This window comes from Atractosteus spatula, chromosome 1 (assembly GCF_055471065.1).
Source record: "Atractosteus spatula isolate fAtrSpa1 chromosome 1, fAtrSpa1.hap1, whole genome shotgun sequence".
Lineage (NCBI taxonomy): Eukaryota > Metazoa > Chordata > Actinopteri > Semionotiformes > Lepisosteidae > Atractosteus > Atractosteus spatula.
Window position 1 is genome coordinate 25,860,071 of NC_142706.1, and position 25,351 is coordinate 25,885,421.

Sequence of the window (25,351 nt, forward strand, 5' to 3'; positions counted from 1 at the left end):
TATATATATAATGCTTCTTTGCTGTGTAATAGAAAATTAAATACTTTTTAGTTTTCAGCTTGGTAGCCTGGATTCAATTCCTAACACCATTAGTATTACAATAGTTCATAATTTGTCTTAATGCTAATAATAACATCTAATTGATAGAAGGAAACAGAAATAAACATGAAAAGACAGTTTGTTCTTTCTTTTCATTAAATCATTTATACATAACTGAAATTGTCTTTATGCATAATAGGAAGCTATCTTGGCTTTGTTAGACTCAAACATTTTATACGGTCATTTTTATACTCTATACTGTAAAACCTTTATACTGTAAAATTAAATTATACTATTTAATTAAGCATAACTTAAGCTCTGATAAAAATAATGCCATGTAAGTTTATACTGTATGTCACACGTATTCTCCTTCCCACCCACTTGTTGCTTTAGTGCTGTGCCCCACATCAGGACATTTTGCTGGCTTTTTAAACCCAGTTCATTCAACATAATGCATTGTAGATATCTGATTAATTTTAATAAAAATCTGTTCTCAGTTTATATCTCATACAGTACATGCCCAATACAAAAAGTGATGTACAGTAGTTTCAAACAAGAGTGTGAAAAGCTTCAGTGAGTTGGGCAGCCACTAAGTTAAGTCTCTGAAGTTCTTTTGCTCTAATTTGTACTAAAATGTTTGATTGAATAGTATAAGGTCTAATAAAGTAACTTAAAACATTAAGACAAATTGTGCCATGAATAAGTAAGAATGCATTAAAATGAATGCAAAAGCATTTTAATTAAATTGATATTTTCAGTTTCCAGTTGGTGTTGTGTTTAGATTAATGAGGGTGTTAAGGTTCAGTGAGCACTGCAATCTTTTTTGGCCATTGGGCAGTATGATTTGGCAGGCCAAGTCATAATGCAGTATACTGTACCTAACTCACAGTGGCAATAAGGTGAGACACGCATTGTGAATGGCTGCATCTATAAGTGTTATTCCTGGTTCATTGCAAGTTTAGTAAAAACATTCATGATGATAGTGTTAGCTGATGGGACAGCTTATTGATTTAACACCAACTGTGTTTTAGCTGTCTTGTTTCTAGTAAGAATCATATATTTGCAGTGCAAAGAGCATTGTGGAAGCAAACATAGGAATTGTGCAAGCATACCTAATTTGTGTTTCCTTTTTCAGCATTTTGTTTACACTTCTTTCGATGGTGCCAACTGCCAAATTTTTCTATGAATGTTTCTCTTGAGCTTTCCCTATTAACATGTTGTTGCAGGGCTTGCAGATAACAACAGAAATAAAAGACATTGACAGTTTAACACGGCTCTCTGGTCGCATGGAATGTGAAAATCCAAATCGGCATCTATATGATTTTGTTGGAAATATAAGACTTGAAGGTCACAGGTAAGTTTATTTAATTTAACTTTACTAACTGAAATAATGTTTTTTAAATTATTAAAATAATGTGTATGGTGATATTTAGCATCATGTAACCTACTTAACTGTATAGTTTGAATATTTAAAACAGATATTTTATATTTGAGATGAAAAGCTGCTTGAAAAAAGTAAATGCACTTTGTTTTGCACGTACCATACAATTTGTTGTGTGCAGATCAGTTAAATACAAACATAATTAGCAGAATGTTTTTGTTGCTGCATGTTTGCTTATAAAGCTATGATTAGCTTAGCTTGATTGAACAGATACAAATTTAAAGGTTTACAGTCAAGCTTAGTAATTTATGTGAGACAAATTTCATAGTATACAATAAATATTTTATGCATCAAAGGTTTAACATGCTTGTTCTAACATTGTACAGTTTATATACTGTACTTCATAAAAAAGTTATAATGTTTTATCCTTTTCTCAGACTATGTAGTAAGAAAAGGTATACTGATTTAATACCACTATCATGAATCATGAAGCTAAGCAGCTGAAAATAACAAGTGGATGTTTTGAAAACATTTTGACATTTAAAAAAAAAACGTTTATTGTCCTTATAGCGATCATGAACAATGGAGCGCTCATGTATTGTAATGTAGTGCGCTCTACACAGGCGGTTCTAAGCCCCATCAGAACATCACTTTAAGTTTGTTTGTTGCATAGCCTAATATATAAAATTAGTTCACTATTATAGCTTGTTGTGAACGCGATGTGCCTTTTTCAGGTTAACATCCGAATTGAGAAAATCTATATTTTGTCTTAATCCAAATTTCAGCAACCAGTAATCAGCCAACACTTTAAATTGAAATTCAGAACTTTAAACCTTATATACAGTACTGCGTAGTCCAAAGACATACTGAGAGGTTGTTTCTGGCAAAATTGGCTCTGGCGTGACTGTACAGTATGTATCTGGATGGATTATTATAAGTGATGGTTTTGTGATTAAGGATTTTTTCACAGAATTCTTTAAGTTAAACAAAGGAGGGAAGAAGGCTTATTTTTTACAATTGCCAGTAACTGGAGAACAACTTATCAATATGTTGAAACCAAACCACAATAGCGGAGATAGACGTGTTACACCTTTAAGTGAGCCAGTGACTCACTCTGTTGTTTAGTAATGTACACTGTCTAGATGTGGACAGTCTTGTTACACAAAATATTTTAGACCAAAGCACTCGCTTATTAAACTCCAAGATCCTGACTGATTTGACTTAGTATTTGCCTCATTTAGCTGAAACGGAAAAAGAAGGCATTCAGTAGTTAAATTTATTGGAGGGTGCTCTGTTTTATTAACAGACAATCCGACTCAAACCTGTGTCCTACAGTGATATAGACTTGGCTACTGTCACTCCCATTAAAAAATGTGCTTATCGCGTAAATCCTGCTAAACTAGAAGTGTTGCAGAAGGTGATATACTGTACATTACTAGCTGGAGCATGGTTTGGATCAAACAAGGAAGTCCGTGGAGTTCCCTATGTTTATTGGTACAAAACCTTGATGGGATGTCATGGTTCTATACAGATTACAGAAAAGCAAACGCTGAAACTCCACCAGACATCGTATGTACTGTTTAACCATAATCAAGGACCAATGTGCTGTTACATTTTGTAATAGGGTTACTCCCTGGAAATTAGACACAACAAGGACATTGACAATGTTGTGTGGCTCTGGGGGAATTTTTCTGTAAACTGAAGAGTTATAGAGGAGACAAGTTGTTTAACGTGAAATTAAAGAAGATGGGTTTTTCAAAGAGATATTTCTCCTTATATAAATCTGGTCATGGGGGGAGGGGTGGCAATATTGATATCTCAAAAAGCTCAGTTTGAATTGCTTACAGAAGTAAAAGATAAGGAGGGGAGATTTGTGTTAGTGTCAGGAAAAGTGGAGGGTAAATTATTAACATTGCTTAATGTATATTCCTCCCTGTAAGTGATTTTGTTTTTCTATAAAAAAATGCTTGACATGATGGCTAATGCAAAAGGGACAATAATATGTGGTGGTGATTGGAATGTACGTCTGAACCTCAGGCTCGATTCAACTCATATACCTACTCAGAGGGTTAAATCACTTAATGAAAAGATGAATTTACCAATGGATGGGAATATTCAAATAAATTCAATTCAATTTATTTTTATATAGAGCCTTTCACTACAAGGTTGCCCCAAGGCACTTAACAAAGCAACTGACCATACATGTTGTGAATACAGAACAGAAAAGATCAGAGACAACGAAGGAGAGGAACCAAAAACTCCTTAGTAAGGAGAAAAAAAACCTAGGGGTCCAAGGTCAGCTGGCTGCCCAACCCCTTTGGGCATGCTAACATTATACAATTAAAAAAAGGAATACATTAATACGGGTATTAATACATCCATCGTGTCTTCTGTATGTCAGTACAGATCAGTACAGTACAGTACAGATCTTGCAGATCTCTGTAAACCAGCAAAATCCTCCTAAACGATAGCTATATCCATGATATCCCTCTTGGATCCATGGCAGTGATGCAGCATCCAACTCAGATGGTGCCGAGCCCAGGTGCCATCCGGACATGTGGGGAGGAGAATAGGATAGTTTGGTCAGAGCAGATGTGTCTACCTGGTGGGCCAACACAGAGACACACAATGGCATGTACAGCAGCACCAGCAGCCGTGGTTGCAGCAGGCTATGATGTAAGGTGTGAGTAGGCTAAGATGAAGTAATAGGTTTTTAGTCTGGATTTGAATACTGAGATTGACCCGGCATCCCGAACAAGGGGTGAAGACTGTTCCATAAGTTAGGGGCCCTGTAACTATAAAGGCTTTACTACCAACTGTTTTTTTATTAATACATGGAATATGAAGAAGACCTTCGTTCTGTGATCTAAGTGGGCGAAAAAAAGTTCCATTAGATAGACAGGTGCCTGACCTCTGAGAGCCTTATAAGTAATTAAAAGGATTTTGAAGTCTGCCGTGTACCTGACAGGAAGCCAATGAAGAGAGCTAAGTATAGAGGTTATATGGTCGTACTTTCTGCTCCTAGTAACAATTCTAGCTTCTGCATTCTGAATTTGCTGTAAGGTGTTGAAATATCCTGATAGTAGGGCATTGCAGTAGTCTAACCTGATGTATACAAGAGCACGTATTAATTTCTCTGTGTCTTGAGTGGAGAGAAAATGCCTTAGTTTTGCAATATTTCTTAAATGTAGGAAGGATGTTTTTGATACTGTTTTAACATGAGAGTTAAGTGAGAGCCTTGTGTCTAATATGACGCCTAGGTTACGTGCTGAGTCTTTGAGGCAAATTTTTAAATCCTCTGAGTTAAGTGCTGAAGTTATAGTAGACCTATCAGTATTGTTGCCTCCAAACAACAGAACCACAGTTTTATCAGAGTTGATTAACAACAAGTTTTCACACATCCAAGTCTTTACTTCATTAATGCGATTAACTAAGTTGTCGTTAGGTGTAAATTGAAATGTATATTTGAGTATATTTTAGCATATGAATGAAAGTTAATGTTATGTTTTCTTATTTTCCTACCTAGTGGCAGCATGTAGAGAGAGAACAATATTGATCCCAGCACTGATCCCTGTGGTTCAAATTGAACTGAACTGGTGACAATGACGAAGCAGTACAATTATTAGATATTTGAACATAATGAAAATGATTAGTTAAATATGAAGTAAACCACTTAAGGACGGTTCCACATAAGCCAACCTCAAACCTGTGTAACAAAACAGAGTGGTCAACCGTGTCAAAGGCAGCACTTAGATCTAGAAGCACAAGCACTGTTGCATGTCAGTAGCTAACAGAATATAATTTATGACTCTTGTTAATGCAGTTTCAGTGCTGTGTCTGGGTGGAAACCAGACTGGAATTTCTCAAGTATATTATTTGAGTCCAGATACGATTGAAGTTGGGCCACAACTATTCTCTCAAGAATTTTAGATAGAAATGGGATGTTTGAGACAGACCTGTAGTTGCTAAGAACTTGTGGATCCTAATTTGGCTTCTTAAGGAGCGGTCTAACAACCGCTTCCTTGAAACCCTTTCCACTCCAGCCCCCAAAATGGACCTCCTGGAATGGATGTACTCTTGAATATTTTGAATTATCTTGTGAAGCATAAACAGCACAGACTAGGTTAGGGTCTTGAATTAAGAGAACACCCTGGAGATCCCTTCTGAACCTTCATACTTTGAGTATGTCTGACTCAGTACACACACTAGAGATAAATATAAAAAACTACAACAGGAAAAAATAGCAAACACATTTTATTTTCCTTCTTCTAAAGGCAATATCTCAAGTTGTGGAACGCATAGAATGAAAATGTTCTAATTTGTCTTCTAACTTGCATAAAACGTTGAGAGTCATTCAACAAACAATAAAAAATTGGCATGGATTTTTATGGTGGCTAGTCCTGGAATGATTTTCTCCTCCTTCCTCGAGATGTGAAATAAATAGCAGAAATCAGTGCAAAATCTAACTTTTTCACTGTGTTTTCCTGTTGTAGTGGTTTGATGGGTTTACTGAGACAATTATCAATTGTAGCAGTAACCACGAGGTTGTTCGTTGGGGCTTTTAGAAAATCAATCGTCAGAACAACTAACAACGCACACACACGGGTTCAATACAAGCTGGTTCGCTACCTTAGCTACTAAATCTACTTGCAGCTTCTCAATATCATCAAAGTTCAACTTTTCGATACCGCTCCAGTAACCAGGATTGTCGTCGCTAGAAATAGTACTTATAAGCGACTCCACTTCAGACATTTTAGCAGCCATTGTCATTACGTCAGAGAAACTTTAAGAGTATTACTTTTTTTTTTCGTTTACCAAAATACAGTATGGAATCTAAACACCCGAGCAGATGGATTTCCAATCAGCACACGTTACACTAAACGCTAGAAAACAGGGGGATTTCTTTACGCAGTTATCAGCACACCCGGTATTCGCGTATAGAAGCCGCGGTGCTGTGCTGAACTTGAACTCACAGCAATATCAGTTATTCTGTGCGATTGATTCTCATTTCATTCTAAACTGCCCACCCAGGGACGCCATTAAATGTAGTGGTTTGATGGGTTTACTGAGACAATTATCAATTGTAGCAGTAACCACGAGGTTGTTCGTTGGGGCTTTTAGAAAATCAATCGTCAGAACAACTAACAACGCACACACACGGGTTCAATACACGAGATACATTTATTAATATGAACTGTGCACCAAACATATACTAGTCTGCCTGGATACGAGCGGCAGACCTTACTGTGAGGGTTATCAATATACAAGGTATATAATCTCGAAGAGATGCAAACACAAAGAGATACACAACAGAGAATATATGTCAATATATATCGTTCGGTTACCAAATCGCTAATCAGTGTTATTACCCACTGTTACTCTAAACTCGGAAGTAAATACATTACTCATGAATTAAATTGATAACAACTTGTGTTGAGGTACAATTAAATTCTCGAGACGCAATGTAGAACATGGGGTTTACTTATCCACTGTGTTTGGATTTGGAATTTCCCGGCACGAACACCAAACCAGCTGACAGGCTCTGTTGCAGCCTCTGTTGCAGCGGTTGTCCAATGGGCGTTGTGTCGGCGTCCTCTGGCTACCGGCCAACCAGTCGAGGTGCAGCTCGGAGTAGGACGGGCGGAGGAATCTGACTGCGGCGCGCAGGGCAGTCGTTGCTCCGAGGGGATCTACCAGCAGTCCGGCTGGCTAGTAGAAAGTCTCTATGCACAGAGTGTGACCGCGAGTCCTCACAAGTCACTCTTTTGCCTGGGAAGAAACTGGTTCGTTCCCGGTCCAGCGCTGCTTCTGAATAAGCTATTCAGGTTGTCGACGAGGGTCCAACTGTAGGCTGCCGTTGATCAAGCGGAGCATTCACGTTGGTAGAATTCTGAGTACGTACGGGATCCTCGGCCTCGCGCTTAGAACAAAGTCCAAGTCCTTTTGCAGACAACAGCAGTTGTCACGTGATTGTCTCTGAGGATGCGCGAAAATGGCCAAGGAGAGCTCAGAACTGAGCTTGTGCTCCCTTTTTGATCAAGACCCAGATGTGTGCTGATTGGTTGAGAGTTTGGCGGGCATTGGAGACCCACGTGGTATTACCAGTCCCTGATTGATTGGTCAAGATGAGATATAAGTCACTTACTCTTGACACTTAGGAATGCAGTCCAGATGTCCATTCGGCACTCCCTAGACTGATAGGCGCCAGTGGATGACCATTGATCATGATAGCCAGGCTTAGCTAATGGCATCCCCGTCTGGGAGCTTGCTTCTTATCAAAAGAAAAACATCTTAAATCAACTTGCATGAATTCTTTCTCTGTGGTTGCACCACAGAGATGGAGGGTGAGATGGGGCCTCCTTTAGGAGCATACCAACGCTTAACTCTGTCTTATTAACAAGCATTGCCGCTACATATCCCCCCTTTTTGAAGGTCACGAGGTCCTGAGGCGTTGTTGCCTTCAAAACAAAAACAGTGTTAAGTGATGTTTGTTGTACCACGGTGGATTCTACCACCCAATATTCACATTACCTCTCAAGAATTTGTACAGGAAATAGTGTTGGAAAGAACATTGCGTATACCTGCTCTCAGTTATAAGGTACCTAGGAATGAGGCATTGGGCATCATCATTAGCCCTAGACCTTAAACTTCCGGCAATTCACTATCAGTATCGGATAGCTCTGCAGCAGGCAGACGTTTGGGAGTGGTTACCTGATTTCGGTGATAAACCATTGCTCCCTTTGTCTCATTCAAACTACCCCGCAAGGCTTTGATACAAGAGAACAACATCCAACACATTACCCCAGCCATGATCCAGCTACCCAGCAGCAGTGTCAAGATGACCACGTTTATTGTTCCTAGCGCCCCAGAGGATCCACAACGACTGTGCTTGGGACCTACCAGTGTAGTTTTTAAGTTTGTGTCATTAAGAACAAATTCGACTACCTGTACACCCTCAAGACTTACTGTCTCTTGGATTCTCTCATCCAAGTCAACGCCGTGTCCTCTGAAAGCATCCACAATCTCGAGTTCCGTTTCATACAGTTCTGACTCCAGGTGATACAGTGCTAAATCGTTGAGATGCACTATCGCTCCTTCAGGAACTTGTAGAAAAACTGTTTGGTTGGGTAGCTGCACTTCGGTAGCTGTATCATGCCTGTCATATGTTATTGTAACCATTAACTGTGGTGTGCTGACCAGCCATTGCTTTCCCACCTGCTCAACCTGGGGTTCGTTAACCTCACTTTTGCTCGTCACTGTGGCTTTACACTTTTCAGTGGCAGCCCCCTTTCTGATACCACACAACCTCTGAGTTGTGTCCCTAAGGAAAGGCTTACTTGGACATACCCAGTGGATATCCTTGGTTGACATACACAGTTCCAGGTTTGGAGCAAGATACAAATTTGGATCATCCTCCTGGTAAGCTACGAGCGGTGGGGTGGTCAACTTCACATGCATGTCCCCCCTCCAGAAGCCGACGTTCGATATGGACTTGAGTCTATAGATATCCTTGCCACTCACGATGGGAAGGTTCAACAGGAAACCTATTTCCTTGGCTTCGGGGTTGACATGTATAGGAATGGCACTGCCTAGACTGTATGCAAGATGTACCTGTAATGGCTGCACCATCTCAGAAGTGGTTGTCCTAAGTACTTCTTCTACTAAGGACAGTGGAACCAAGTAAGTTGGAATCTGTCCCATGGCTAGGCTAGTTATCGTGGCACTAAGCTCCCTAAGCAAATCCTGCATCAGCATCCTGACCTGTTGCACGTAAGCATAATCCCACTGTAACACGTCGACAATCCTGCCCACGGTGTGGAGGGTGTTATTTAACACTGCTGCATGAAGGTTTACTGCTAATATTGTGCCCTGTAAGGTTTTCCCTAGGCTTTCCAGCCGCTGCTGCTGTTGATACAGCCTGTCCTGAATTTCTGGCATTTCCTTAAGTAACCCAGACACCTGCCTTCTCAGGGTGGTCAGGGTGACAGTGTTAGCAGCAAACAGACCAGCTGAAAATAGCGAGCCCACGGCAGAGGCCGCAGCAATCAGACCCCCCAAGAACCTTTTGGGGCGGCTGAGGCCTGTCATCTCCTCCTGGCTGACTGTTGCCTTTCTCAGCTGGCGGAGCATGTGTATAGTATCTAGCTGGGCATGCCATACAGCATCCTTAGCCCACTGCCTGCCATGATGGGACACCCTACTGTTCATGTTGATGTGCTTCCGAAACACATCACCTGGGTCCAGCCGCACATACACTCGCTGAGTATATGTTCTGCAATTTGTTAACAACAATCCGGGAGCGTCCTGCAGGACTATGCCGGTAGGAGGACCGGGTTCCACAACTTCAAGGGGCTGTGTCGAGGCGATCCACAGCACTGTCAGGACCAGCCGTGGCAGTTTTAGGATTCCCATTCTGGAACACAGATGAGGCACATGGTACAGTTCCACTATAATTTTGAATATATATTTCCTAGGAGGACCTACACTACAATACCTAACTACCTGCAGCTACAAAGGGGCACCCCCCTCTTGATCGGGTTTAGATTTTTAACCCTATTCTGTGTCCTCCGGCGCCATTTGAGGTGGGCGATACAACCGGAGGTGGTTGCGATGCACCCACTTATAGACCAGAGATTGTCTTCCTTTTTCAATCCGAATTCGATAAGCTACCGGTGATACCTTATCGACAATCTCGTGGGGTCCTGTCCAACTGGGTAAGAACTTCCGGGCCACCCCTGTGGGTTTGGCAAATTGGAAGTACAGGACCTTGTCTCCTACTTGGAGTTCCTGGTTAACTGCCTTTCGGTCATAGTATGCTTTCCTACCCTCTGCACTCCTTCCCAGATTGTTCTGGGCAAAAGCAAAGGTTGCCTGCAGATGTGCTCGCAGGTCTGACATATACTGATGGGCCGTAGCAGCCCCCGTTGTGCTCAGGTCCTCCACCCCATAAAGACAGTGTAGGGGAAGAGTCATCTTCCGACCTGTCATCATCTCAAAAGGTGGGACCCCCGTAGAGCAATGGGGCGTGGCTCGGATGGCCATCAGAACCAGGGGCAGCTTAATGTCCCAGTCCCTACTGCTGGTGGAGACAACCTTTTTGAGCATACTAACCACCGTTCGGTTTGCCCTTTCTGCCTGGCCCGAGGATTGAGGGTGGTAGGAGATATGCAACTGGGCCTTGACCCCAAGCATATTCCACAGGGTTGCCATTACTGTAGCTGTGAAATGGGTTCCCCGATCCGAGTCCACGGTCAGGGGGAGTCCCCATCGACTGAACACATGGTTCACCAACAGCACTGCAGTTGTCTCTGCCGTGTCGTTGGGCGCTGGGAGGCACTCAATCCATTTTGTGAATGCACACGTAACCGTGAGGAAATATTTGTTCCCTCTGGATGACCTCACCAGCGGCCCCACCCAATCCATTTGTAGATTGGACCAGGGGAATGTCATGCCCTTTTTCTGGAGTGGTGCACGGTGCAAGGGCCGTGATGGTTGGAACTGGCTACACGTCAGACACCCCTTTACATACGCGGCGATGTCTTGGCCCATGTGAGGCCAGAATGCCACCTGCTGGATAGTGTCGTATGTGGCCTTGATTCCCCGGTGACCCCCACAGGGCTCGTCATGAGCGTGTTGGATCATGACCCCCCGATGGCAGCGGGGAACTACCCACTTTGGGACACCTTGTGCAACTGGTACACAAACCAACAACCCCTTTATAATTTTTAGGTTGTCTTTCACCTCTGCCAGCTCCTTCAGCTCTGGAGACTGGCTCAGCACCTGCTCCGAAAGAGGTTGACGCACTGGGTCAGCGATATGCTGATACATTAGCCCAATTGCTGGGTCCTGTTTCTGCATTTCCGCAAGATCGGTGTTAAAACCCTGTGACCCAAGCACTACAGATTGAGGATCAGCTCCGACATCCTGTCTAGCCCTGCTTCGGGTGACCGCCTTGACCTCAGCCACGGTTTCTGGGGGTAGCCATTCCTGCTGGAACTGCCAGGGTTCACCCTCTAAGGCGCCAGATTTAGCCAGCCGGTCGGCCTCATCATTCCCGTCTTTGTCGGGTCCCTTCACCTGGGAGTGTCCCTTCACCTTCCTCCAGTAAACCATCATTCCAGCCTCGGTCGTGAGCTTGTCACTGGCCAGGAACAACTCTTTGTTCTTTACTTCCTTGCCCCGGGCATTTTTCATGCCGTTACCCTTCCAATACGGAAGATGGGACACGAAGCTATGTCGGGCGTAGTTCGAGTCACTACAGATGACAAATTGTTTAAGGCCATTTGTCAGGGCCTGCTGGAGGGTGATCAGCACCCCAGCTACTTCTGCATACTGACTAGTCTTTGGTCCTAGCTTATAGCGGGTCGGCCCACAGGGAGTATTGTCTTGCCAGACTACTCCTACCCCTGCTAGCACCTGCTGTTCGTGGCGAAAAGAGCAACCGTCAACATAGGCCATGGGTAAGCCCTGGCCCACGTTTTCATCGTAGTACCGGTGATTGTTCGGTAGCTCAGCAGCGGGAATTGTTTCTGGAGCTTCCATGTCAGTGTCACAGCCGTGACACACTTGGCCCAAAGCCAGGCCCTGTCCCAGGTACATTTTCTTGCTCTGTGCATAACGTACCTCTATCTCATAGCCTTGTAGGGCCATCATCCATGCCACAATCCTGCTATTTGACACCCTGCCCGCTTTCAGTCTCTGGCTATGCAGGAATGTCACAGGTTGGTGGCAGGTTTCGATGATGATCTTTTGTCCCCCTACATAACTACGGAAGTGTTCTACCGACCAGACGGAGACAACAGGGCCTTCTCGCAGTCCAAGAACTTTTGCTCCACTGGGCTCAGGGCTCGACTGGCATACGCCACCACCCTTCGCTCTTGGTCATATTCCTGACTCAGAGCAGCCCCAAGGCAGTGCTCTGAGAACCCTGCTTCAAGGTAGAAGACCTTATTTTTGTCAGGGTAGGCCAAGCACGGCGCACTACCGAGTCTGCGCTTCAGCTCCATTACAGCCTGTTCTGAGGAAGGTCCCCACTCAAAGGGCACGTCTTTCTGCAACAGCTTGTGGAGGGGCCTTGCTATTTCAGCGTAATCCTCAATGAACTGCCGGGAATAATTACATACTCCCAGAAAGCTGCGCAGTTCAGACAGGTTAGTGGGCGACTTCATATTCTGGATAGCTTGGACTCTGCTGGACTGTGGCTGTATGCCTTGGGCTCCAACCAATAGTCCCACGTACTCCACTTGGGTCCTACCCCACTGTCCCTTAGCCAGAGACAGTTTGGCCCCTGCACGGGAGAGCTGGGTCAACACATGCCTGATCTCGGCCATGTGTTCTTCCCAGGTCTGACTCCGCATCAGAATATCGTCCACATAGACCAAGTTGCCCCTGGCGGCTGCATCACTCATGGCTTTGTGCAGAAATATGTTGAACTCCGCTGGGGAGTTGGAATACCCAAAGGGGCATCGATTCCAGGTGAACTGCCTGTTTCCAAAGGAAAAGGCCAGTTTGTACTGGTCTGTCGGTTCTACCTTAAGGGTCCAGAACCCATTGGCCACATCCACTGTGGTGAAATATTTCGCTGTTGTCACCTTGGCTAACTCCTGATCTAGGTAGATCATTGGCCATCGTGACAAAGGAACCTGTTTATTCAGCTGCCGGTAGTCAATGGTCAGACGCCACTTACCATTGGGTTTCAGCACCGGCCACAGTGGGGAGTTATAAGTGGAGTTACACTCCCTTATGATCTGACGCTCTAGTAGAGCATCCAACGTCTGCTTTATGGACTCGTATGCCGTGAGGGGAATGCGATACTGCCTGACATAGGTTGGGCGGGCGCCAGGGACCGTAGGAATGCGCACTGTGTGCAAATCCGTCACCCCGCAGTCATAGGCGTCCCGTGCAAACACTTCCTGGAAATCCTGGAAGATCTGACGCAGCTGCTGACGCTGGCTTTCCGTTTCCAGGGCATCTGCCTTACCAACCTGTTCCTGTACCTGCTCTAGGAACCCCGCTTTTGACGGCATGGCGGTATCCCGGGTCGCACTCTCGGCTGAGTGGTCCGTCGGAACCCCTGCGTGTACTGTGTACACAACCATCTCATCCTTATCGCTGAGGTCCACTCTGCACACTTCCTGGTTGCAGAATCCCTCTATTGGCATAATTGCAATCATCCGCCGGGGGTAGGTGTAGTACACCTGCTCGTTTCCCCCCTCCCTGGCCAAGGGACCAGGGAGCTGCCCCAGTACTGGGATGGCCAGTTCGAAATCATAGAAACCATTGTCAATTACCAGTCCCATGTCAGTGCGAGCAGGGATTTTGACATCTTGTTTTGCTATGTTTTGCACCAACAGGCAGGTGGCTCGGCCATTCTTTTCCAGTCTGGGGGTACCACAGACTGCTAGGTTCAGTCTGATAAACTGAGCTGATGGTTGGAAGAAAACCATCTCAGCATCCATTCTCTGTCCCTTCTTTAGGACAAGGCGTACCGGAAACCCTGCTGTTGACGCAGGAACGATCAGGTCCGATTCGTTTACTACCTGGCAGGCCTGAGGAATCGTCTGACCTGACCGAATGTTCTCGGGGTCGCCGCTTAGAGAGTGGGCATCTGGGTTCACCCGTGTCCACAGCACACTGTTTACTGTGTCCAGTTGGGCGCCCAGTCAAACCAACAGGTCTGCACCAATACAGACCGAATGGGTCAGCTGAGGTGCTACCTGGAAGTAGTGAGCAAACTTCCTTTTTCCGATGGAGATGGAAGCTGCACAGCTTCCTTTGCTCCAAATAGACCTATGAGGTGGGGGTGCCCACCACAGAACCTGTGATTGCGTCACCAGGGTCACCTGACGGCTTCGCGACAGGTCCTCGAACAGAACTTCACTGATTATGGACTTCTCAGAGCTGAGGCTGAGAATTACATCATCAACCTGCACTTCTGCCACCTGGACCCCTCCCACCACCATGGGGTGGTAGTCCTGGTCCCCCTGAGGTACCAGGGCGCACAGAAAGGACTCCCATTCATTACCGGACAGGGAGATCCACTCTTCTTCAGGGATGAAAAAGGGGTGTGCTTTACCTGGCGGGTCAAGCAGCTGCTCGGAGCACTGCTCCTGTAGTTGGGAGACCGTGGGAGTGCTGGCCTGGGCAGGACTTCCCTGTAGTTTTGGAAAGCAAGAAGAGACATTTATTTCTCGTCCAGAGGAACCAGGAGGATCCTCCAACTCAGCTATAGTGTTCAGTGGGCACTGTGTGATCACAGCATAACCACTGAACCCCCCTTTTTGCTGTACGACAGGCTTAGGGTTTTTGACCTGAACCCACAATTTTCCACGCTGGCAGTCCACCAGAGGCTCCAGCCTGTCAAGCAGGTCTTGGCCAATGAGTAGTGGCTCTGTTTTAAACCTAGAGATGTAAACAGGATGCACCACGTTCATTGGCCCGAACCTAAGTGCCACCCACACTCGGTGTGTGATCCTGGCATGATCCTGGGTATAGCTGGAAATATCTATCTTACACGGTTCTACCTTAAGTCTGATGCCTTTTCCTTTCGCTACTCGTTTGAGCTCGCTGAGTAGATCGGCTGACATCAAACTAATTTCAGCCCCAGTGTCAATCAGTGCTTCTCTATCTAAGACGTTTTCAAGAGAAACCTTGATATAAATACGCCTTGCTTTGCCTTTCTGGCTGAGATTCCCTAAGAATTGTTGGAAGCCTGCCTTTTCTTTGACTTCAGGGGCGGGGTCAGCGCCCAACTCAGAGTCACAGCCTTCTTCCAGGCAGGAACCCTCCCACCCAATCAGATAGACTGAGGGAGGGGTTTGGGATGGATCCCCGCCTCCTCCAGTGAGAAGGGGCGTGGTCCCCCTAAGCTCATTCACGCTTCCGGCATTCGGTGCGGAAGGTTTACCCTGTCCTGATCTCTCAAGCAGGGCTTGTTCAAGCCTGGCCAGGCGGGTTGCAGTCGACTCCCTTCGTCCAGCCTTCTGATAGGCTCTGCCTGTGCCCTTGCCTTCCCCGTAGCGCTCACGGCGGCTCTGACGCTTAGTGCGGTCCTGCCTGCCTATTTTGCGCCGGGGCTTAGCGGGCTCAGGAACCTCAGCTCCCTCGAGCTGAGGCGAGTCGTCAACCCTGCTGGCTTTAGTGGCGAACACGGCCGTTTTAGGAGGTTTTCGCTCTGAGGAAGCAGAGACTTCAGCTCCCCAGGCTTTTTGAGCCAACCTTCTAATGTCAGCCATTTTCATCGCTTTTGCATCAGTGTGCATCACAATCATTTTCCTGATTGAGGGATGCAGATTAGCAATGAATAAACCTTTGAAATTCACGTTCTCTTCGCAACCCTCTTCATTCTGCCCTGCAAAATAAGTGCGCCTAAGCCTCTCATGATAGTCGCGAGGGGCTTCAGCTTTTTCGTGCTTAATATGGTGCGCAGCGGCCACGGCAGCTATGGGATCGATAAAAGCCGAAAATTCTCCGATCATTGCCTGACACAGCTCCTCAAAGCTATTACAGACCTCCGGTCCTTGTCTAGACATCCACTCGTGGACCGCTCGGCTAGTAGTTTTCCTTACTAACATAGCCTTTTCCTGTTCGGACGCTCCGGGCATAAACTGCAAAGTGTGTCTCAGCTCATCGATGTAGGTTTCCACATTATTCCCTGACACTGACGGGTCAAACCTTTCTACATCTTTGGCTAACTGCCTCAGGGAGTGGAGGTTAATTTTTACGGTTTCTCCGCGGGCAGGGGGACAGCCGTGATCAGGAGCAGGGGGTCTCTGCCTGAATTGCATCGCCCTTGCGTCTCGCGCAGGACTCGGCGATCTCCCCCATGCCGATCCGACCACAGACCCTGGCCGGGAGAAACCTCCTCCCGGCGCGCTGGGTGAGCGCTCCGGGCTGCTAGGTGGGCTGGCATGCAAGTGGAATCTAGCCTGTTTTGCTTCCAGTACGGCAGCATCTAACTCCTTTTGCCTTTCCTGGCTGAGCTCATTTAAACGCTCAATTTCTTTTTCTTTTTCTTTCAAGCTCGCTTCCAGGTCTCTCCTAGCTACCTCAGCCGCAGTTTCTCTAGCAGACAGGTCATCTAATTTACCTAAAACTTCCCTGAGTCTGTCTTCACTTTCCTCATTTTTCACTCTCTTTTCTCTGATTATATCCAACAACTCAACTCGCTCCGCCTTATATCTTTCTAGCTTTCCCTGAAGCTTTTGAAACTTTGTCAGCTCGGACAAAGACAGTTCCAGCTGTTTAGCTAGATTTAAGGCGAAACTCGATAGGACCTGAACTGCGTTCACGGACCCTCCTGTGTTAAGCTGGTTCGCTACCTTAGCTACTAAATCTACTTGCAGCTTCTCAATATCATCAAAGTTCAACTTTTCGATACCGCTCCAGTAACCAGGATTGTCGTCGCTAGAAATAGTACTTATAAGCGACTCCACTTCAGACATTTTAGCAGCCATTGTCATTACGTCAGAGAAACTTTAAGAGTATTACTTTTTTTTTTCGTTTACCAAAATACAGTATGGAATCTAAACACCCGAGCAGATGGATTTCCAATCAGCACACGTTACACTAAACGCTAGAAAACAGGGGGATTTCTTTACGCAGTTATCAGCACACCCGGTATTCGCGTATAGAAGCCGCGGTGCTGTGCTGAACTTGAACTCACAGCAATATCAGTTATTCTGTGCGATTGATTCTCATTTCATTCTAAACTGCCCACCCAGGGACGCCATTAAATGTAGTGGTTTGATGGGTTTACTGAGACAATTATCAATTGTAGCAGTAACCACGAGGTTGTTCGTTGGGGCTTTTAGAAAATCAATCGTCAGAACAACTAACAACGCACACACACGGGTTCAATACACGAGATACATTTATTAATATGAACTGTGCACCAAACATATACTAGTCTGCCTGGATACGAGCGGCAGACCTTACTGTGAGGGTTATCAATATACAAGGTATATAATCTCGAAGAGATGCAAACACAAAGAGATACACAACAGAGAATATATGTCAATATATATCGTTCGGTTACCAAATCGCTAATCAGTGTTATTACCCACTGTTACTCTAAACTCGGAAGTAAATACATTACTCATGAATTAAATTGATAACAACTTGTGTTGAGGTACAATTAAATTCTCGAGACGCAATGTAGAACATGGGGTTTACTTATCCACTGTGTTTGGATTTGGAATTTCCCAGCACGAACACCAAACCAGCTGACAGGCTCTGTTGCAGCCTCTGTTGCAGCGGTTGTCCAATGGGCGTTGTGTCGGCGTCCTCTGGCTACCGGCCAACCAGTCGAGGTGCAGCTCGGAGTAGGACGGGCGGAGGAATCTGACTGCGGCGCGCAGGGCAGTCGTTGCTCCGAGGGGATCTACCAGCAGTCCGGCTGGCTAGTAGAAAGTCTCTATGCACAGAGTGTGACCGCGAGTCCTCACAAGTCACTCTTTTGCCTGGGAAGAAACTGGTTCGTTCCCGGTCCAGCGCTGCTTCTGAATAAGCTATTCAGGTTGTCGACGAGGGTCCAACTGTAGGCTGCCGTTGATCAAGCGGAGCATTCACGTTGGTAGAATTCTGAGTACGTACGGGATCCTCGGCCTCGCGCTTAGAACAAAGTCCAAGTCCTTTTGCAGACAACAGCAGTTGTCACGTGATTGTCTCTGAGGATGCGCGAAAATGGCCAAGGAGAGCTCAGAACTGAGCTTGTGCTCCCTTTTTGATCAAGACCCAGATGTGTGCTGATTGGTTGAGAGTTTGGCGGGCATTGGAGACCCACGTGGTATTACCAGTCCCTGATTGGTTGGTCAAGATGAGATATAAGTCACTTACTCTTGACACTTAGGAATGCAGTCCAGATGTCCATTCGGCACTCCCTAGACTGATAGGCGCCAGTGGATGACCATTGATCATGATAGCCAGGCTTAGCTAATGGCATCCCCGTCTGGGAGCTTGCTTCTTATCAAAAGAAAAACATCTTAAATCAACTTGCATGAATTCTTTCTCTGTGGTTGCACCACAGAGATGGAGGGTGAGATGGGGCCTCCTTTAGGAGCATACCAACGCTTAACTCTGTCTTATTAACAAGCATTGCCGCTACACTGTTGTATTGACTTCTGACTGTGCTAGAGAGCCCATATATAATGTTTTTGGAGAAAAAATATGTTTTTGCACATTTTTTAACAGTTTTTGTGTGTATTATGACAGATTGACAAGAGGCTACAGTATGTGCTCAATGTTCAATTTCTTGATAGAATAAAAACTTCAAAAGAAAGGCAATGCAAGGACAGCTCTCTCTTTCCTAAAGCCCTCCCTGAAACGTCTCTGGTCAGAATTTGGTGAATGACAGCTGTTTCTTTCTATTACATCAGCTTTTTTGGTAGCCCGGTTGGTTTGAAAATTTATGGGGTCCTTTGGCAGCCATTTATTTTTTGTTTACTATATGTTCCACATGGATTTACACAGGAAAGTTTTACTCTACAAAAGTAACTTTTTCAGAGGTAAGGATCTCATGTCTTTTGGTGAATTTTTGCTTTTGTGATTGCATTTTGCTGGAGAATCTATTACCGATGGACTTCGGACCTTCTCTAAATTGTAACACTAGACATACCTTCGGAAACGATTTGCTTTATGCTTTTGCATCTGGCTACGAAACACTGCTGAAAAGATTAGGTTATCCATTTTGTTGTGATGTATGGTTCATAGTGTTGTGTTTTGATTTTTCTGGTCAATATATTTATAATTTCCCCGTTGTTCAGTTTCTGTCTGAAGTGCTATTACTGGCATTATGCTTTGTTTATTTTGAAATAGTTTCTCTGTTAAAAAAATGATTGTATTAAGAGGAAAATTGATATCACTTGCATTTGTGATATTTTGAGTAATGATTAAAATATGTTGGTTTTAGTGATGGAAAGTGTAGCATTAGAAGTGAATTGACACTTGTCGTCGGAGAGGCCAACAATGGAGTCGATAGGGTTTTAAATTGATCAGGAACAACACCTGATGCAAGGTACTTGTTCATCATACTAATTAGAGGTCCTGCCAGTACTTCGAGGGAATCTTTGACTAACTGAGTGGGGATGGGATCTATCGGATATGTGGTTGACTTTGTCTTAATAATTAATTTATTGAGTTCTTGTTCAATTAATTGAAAAACACTAAAGAGGTGCGCATATTGTTTCTGTCCCAGACTTCTTTGCGGCTTATTTGATTTTGTTTGAAGTCTGATGGTTTTAATTTTATCATTAAAGAAGTTCATGAAATCGTCACTACTAAAGTTAGATGGTACTATAGAGTCGGTCTTATTTGTAAGATTGGCTATTGTCTTATACGGAAGCGCATTGCTGCCACTAAGGGAAAAAAATACGAATTACGAGATAGCAATGCTTACGTCAGTGTATGTATAACCTGTTACATTGTGCACGGAATGCATGTAGATGCTATAGTGAACTTGGCTGACCCTTTTGGTTTAATGATTATATTCAACGCTGCAGAATTTGTTCAGATTTCGACTTGGGTTTAGTCGTAATGAAATCTTGCAGTATTTAGCAAATATGAACAGAATCATTACAAGCACGACGACCAGTTTTGTGGGATTTAGAGATCAAAGAAATGATGGTTCCGTTATGAACAGTTACACATGCAATTACTGTCACTGCTTAAAACTGTTAAGTCCACACGTAGCAATATAGGTATTGTAATGGACACGGACGACATTACAGGTTTTGCAACCGGTTGCCAGTGCGGTGATGTCATCGCCCTTCCCTGTGAATAGCAGGGTCCTCAGCCACCAGACTGAGGGGTGATCTCCCTTTAGCTCAGCCGGCTGGTTCCCTGTTTAGTGATGCCGGAGACCTGGGTTCGAGCCCCAGCGGTGGAGGGCCGACCTGAGGCAGGAGCTGCGAGGGTGCAAATCCACGAGAACCTGAAAGCACTATAATATTAAAGGTATATATATTTTAAAGGTTTACAGCTTCACAGCCGAAATGTTGTGTTACTTTTTTTCTTTTTTCAGCATGGAATAAACCTTTTCCGTGTTCATTTGCAGCTTACGCATGCTGACGTAGCTACCTACTTGATATAGGTATTATACCACAATTGTGCTATCGCGTTAGCACATAAAGTATGCGAGAACTACTAAGTCATAATTACGAGATAATTTCTCGTAATTACGTGATAATTTTCTATCATAATTTTCTATGTAATTATGAGATATGTTTCTCATAATTACGAGATAAGGGTGAGGATTTTTTTTTTCCTTGGTGGCAGCAATGCGCTTCTGTAGTCTTAAATAGGTAGCGAGGGTTATTTTTATTGATTTCAATAAGTTCAGAGTAGTGGACTGAACAAGCATGAGGCTGAAGTTGGCTTCTTATTCGCCAGCTTCATATTTGGGTTTTTCATTCCACCTTAAATGCTGCTGCTGTGATGTTATGTCACCTTGCGCCTGTAGATGGCTCTCTACATGTACTAATGTACTAAATGTACTAATCCGGATGGATTACCGTACATATCCTCAGTAAAGGGGAATATCTAAGTAAATAGCGACTGTCCAAATTGCATTTTTGTATCGAACACATTTCAGAAAATCGAAAACCAATTTTCAAAACTCACAATAACACAAACTGGTTAGACAATGTTAGACAATGAATAAATAAGACAAAGGCAAAATATGTATTCACTGGCACTATCTGCATATTTACCATGACCTTGCCTTCTGATCATCAAAAGTCTGAAATTCTTGCATTTTACAAGACATTTTAATATAGCAGTATTAAATAAGACATTTAGAACATGGCATATGAGAATATATGGTTAACTGAGGATAAGCAAAGTGTGATGGCACTGTCTGCTTATTGCTATGAACCTACCCACTGGTTATAAAAAAGTCTCAAAATGAGAGACAGTGTAACAGACTATCAAAGTCCTGAACTTCAGGAATTTTTCACGTTCCATTTTGTTAAATATGACCCTCTGAACATGACATGTGAGAATGCATTAGGAGAAGCTGATTGCACTTTCTGCTGTATTGCTATGGCCCTCTCTCCTGATTATAAAACCGTCTCATAATTCTGACACCAAGGTGTGAGAGACAATGTGACAGACTATCAAAATCCTAAGTACAAGAAATTTGACTGCACCGTTTATTAAATGTGACCCTCTGAACATGGCATGAGAGAATGCATTGGCAAATCGTGATTGCACTTTCTGCTGTATTGCTATGGCCCTCCCTCTTGATTACAAAATTGTATCAATTCTGACACAGAGGTGTGAGAGACAATGTAGCAGACTATCAAAATCCTGATCTTCAGGAATGTTTACTGTACCACTTTTTAAATATGACCCTCTCAACATGGCATGAGAGAATGCATTGGAAAGTGGTGATTGCACTTTCTCCTGAATTGCTATGGCCATCCCTCCTGATTATAAAGTTGTCTCACAATTCTGACACTGAGGTGTGAGAGATAATGTAGCAGACTATCCAAATCCTAAACATTTTTTAAATATGACCCTCTGAACATGGCATGTGAGAAGACATTGGCAACAATTATTGCACTTTCTGCTGTATTACTGTGGTCCTCCCTCCTGATTATAAAATCATCTCACAATTCTGACACCGTGGTGTGAGAGACAATGTACAGTAACAGACTGACAAAATCCTGGAGTACAAGAACTTTTACTGTACCATTTTTTAATTATGACCCTCTGCACATGGGATGTGAGAATGCATTGGGAAAAGCTGCACTTTTTGCTATATTGCTATGGCCATCCCCCGTGATTATAAAAATGTCTCAAAATTCTGACACTGAGGTGTGAGATACAGTGTAACAGACTATGAAAATCATGAAGTACAAGAAAATGTACTGTACCATTTTTTTTAAATATGATCCTGTACACATGGTGTGAGGATTTATAGTCAACAAAATAGCACACCTGCTGATTCGATTTGTCCCGAAGAAGGCTCCACAGCCGAAAAGTTGTTTCCTTTCTTCTCCTTTCAACATGGAATAAACTTTTACTTGTTCCTGTGAAGCCTACGCATGCTGACGTAGCTACCCACCTGATATATAACATTTCTATAATCACAGCTATGAATGTCCACTTTCCATGGGCATTTTTTCCATGATTATTTATTTTGACATTGAAGCATATTTTATGTCATACCGAAATGTCATAATCACTGAAAAAATACATTTTTCATTCAGAAAGTAAGACAATGACAAATCACTATGAATTGCAGTTAGCCTCTCCTGATCTAGTGTTTCAATATACTTCAACATGCCATGTTCAGAATGTCACAATGCAGAAATGCAACAGTGAAGTGTCGTAATTACAAATGTACATAATGAGTGATTTTGTCTCTCTTACCTTAGTGTTGAAATATTAAGATGTTTTGGTAATGAGGAAGGAGGGACAAAGCAAATCAGCAGAAGATGTGCTATTTTGTTGACTATAAATCCTCACATGCCATGTTCACAGGATCATATTTAAAAAAATGGTAAAGTACATTTTTTTGTACTAAATGATTTTCATAGTCTGTTACATTGTCTCTCACATCCTCTGAATTGTGAGACAATTTTATAATCAGGTGGGAGAGCTATAGTAATAAGCAGAAAGTGCAATTACCTTTTCCCAGTGTAAGTTTGTGTTATTGTGAGTTTTTCCAGTTGGTTTGCGATTTTCTAAAATGTATTCCATACAAAAAAAATGGACAGTCGCTATATATTTGGATATTCCCTTTCACTGAGGATGTTTACAGTATTCCATCTGGATTGGTACTGACCAAAGAAAGCCATTTTTAGGTGAAAGGCGATTATAACATCACAGCAGCAGCATTTCAGATGGAATGAAAAACGTGAATAAGAAGCTGGCGAATAAGAAGCCAACTTCAGCCTAGTGAACAAGCTCTATATAGGGCTTTTTTATATTGCTGTAGGCTATAAGTCTGATATACTTGAATACTTGACTTGAATACTTGTAGACCAGTAGACCTCCATTTGCACTCTAGTTTGTGGCATTCCTGTTTAAGGGATTGTGTGTGATCATTATACTATGGAGAGTATCTAGTGGTTTTGACTAACTTAGTCTTTAACAGGGCAATTTCATCAAGGGCCTGTCTGACCACTGTATTATAGTTATGTGTGATTTCGTGAACATTATTACTGGAGATGAAGCTAGCATTGTTCATCTTGTTGTAATAGTCTTCTCCTTGGCAGCTATCAAGGGCAGTCGAATCTCAAAGTAATTGAAGAGTTGTCAGAAAAAGAGTTATTGATGGGATGGACTAGTTCATGATGAATATCAGCTCTATGAGTGATAATTAAGTCTAGTGTATGATTGTATATGTGTGTTGGTCCTGTTATATGCTGACTATAAACTACAAGGAGAGACAAGAAATTTACTGAAGGTGTCTGTCTGTATGTCCATATTTATCCATATTTATGTTAAAGTCTTCTAATATTACAACTTTGTCTAAATTAATAACTAAACCAGAGAGCAGTTCACCAAATTCAGCAAGAAACAATGCATATGGTCCTGGGTGTCGGTACACTAAAAGAATGTATATAGATGATTTGTGCTATCAAAGAAGTGATATTTTAAGAAGCATTGCTTCAAATGTGTAAAAGTAATTAATAGTTTTTAATTTGATTCTCAGAGACTCACTGAAGATGGCTGCTAGGCCACCTCCACACCCTAAGCAACAAGCTTTCTGTAAAAAAGTATAGCCATTAGGTGAGGCTTCAACGAAAGGAATAGCATCAGTGGGTCTAAGCCAGGTTTCTGTTAGTAAGCACAGGTCAGAGTTGGTGTCAAGCACCATATCATTAACCAGAACTTATTTGTTGCCTAGTGAGCGAACATTTAACAGTGAGCATTTTATGGTAGTTTCATGTTTTAACTGATTTAGGCGTACCAGTGGAATGGAGATTAAATTGTCAACACAAGAGCCCCTAAAGGAATGTCTGAATTCTAATCTAGGTCTAGTGATAGTTGCAATGCCCCGTCTATTCACACTCATATCTGGTTCTGAATAGTAATGTGATTGATGGGATGCCATGTGGTAGAGAACTAGGGTCGGTACAGGAGGTGAACTAGAGGTGGGAGTACAGACAGCATGTGATTTAAGATCACATGGCAGAGGCCTGGGTGGTGATCTTAATAGTCAAGCAAGCAATTTGTTTGCTATATTTTGGGATAGAATTAATTATCACTTCTGGCTAAGGTGGAGACCATCCTATTTATAAAAGCCAGGCCTTTCCCCAAAAATGCCCCAATTATTAATAAGGGTTATTCTATCGGATGCATACCAAGTCTCTAACCAGGGATTTAGGGAGTATAGCCTACTGTAGGGTATGTCCCCTCTGTATAGGATTGGTAAGGGACCAGACACAATTAAATTCTGACCTTTTCTTTGTGCTCTTTTGCACATTGAAATGAAGTTCCTCTTTAACACCTCAGATTGTTGGTACTTTATATCATTAGTTCCAGTGTGAACAACCAAGGTGGAGACTTCATTGCTGGAAAATTTGTCCTAGTTTCGTCTCAATGTCAGAAACTCTGGCCCCAGGTAGGCATTTACAGAGTCTGCTGCTTTGTGATTGTTAGGAATTCTAACATTTCTGATTATCTAGTTGCCAATTACGAGCATCAAATCCGCATCGACAGACGAGCTGCCTAAAGCAGAGAACCTGTTGTTGAGTTGGATTGGTGACTGGTGTGCAGGGGGTCTGGTCTTTGAGATCTAAGACCCCCATCTGACCGTGACCCAGGGATCACATGTGGTTGTTGCTGGTGCCGGCGGCGAGAGGAATTCTGAATTCCTGGGTGAGTGTTCCGACTGAGCTGAATCTGTCCATCCCTCAATCTGTTTAATATCTAATAGTGTGCTAATGCGCCCTTCCAAAACGCAAATTCTGTCCTCCATTT

At 43.5% G+C, this 25,351-nt stretch overlaps 1 protein-coding gene across 3 annotated transcripts in view; it reads left to right on the forward strand.

The window, feature by feature from the left end:
- Positions 1 to 25,351, forward strand: part of atp8a1 (ATPase phospholipid transporting 8A1) — a 372,853-nt gene that overhangs the window by 141,310 nt on the left and 206,192 nt on the right. For all 3 annotated transcript variants that reach the window (XM_088910036.1, XM_088910046.1, XM_088910027.1), the window contains exon 9: positions 1,266 to 1,393. In XM_088910036.1, the coding sequence (XP_088766162.1) occupies positions 1,266 to 1,393 (128 nt within the window). The remainder of the gene's footprint in view (positions 1 to 1,265; positions 1,394 to 25,351) is intronic.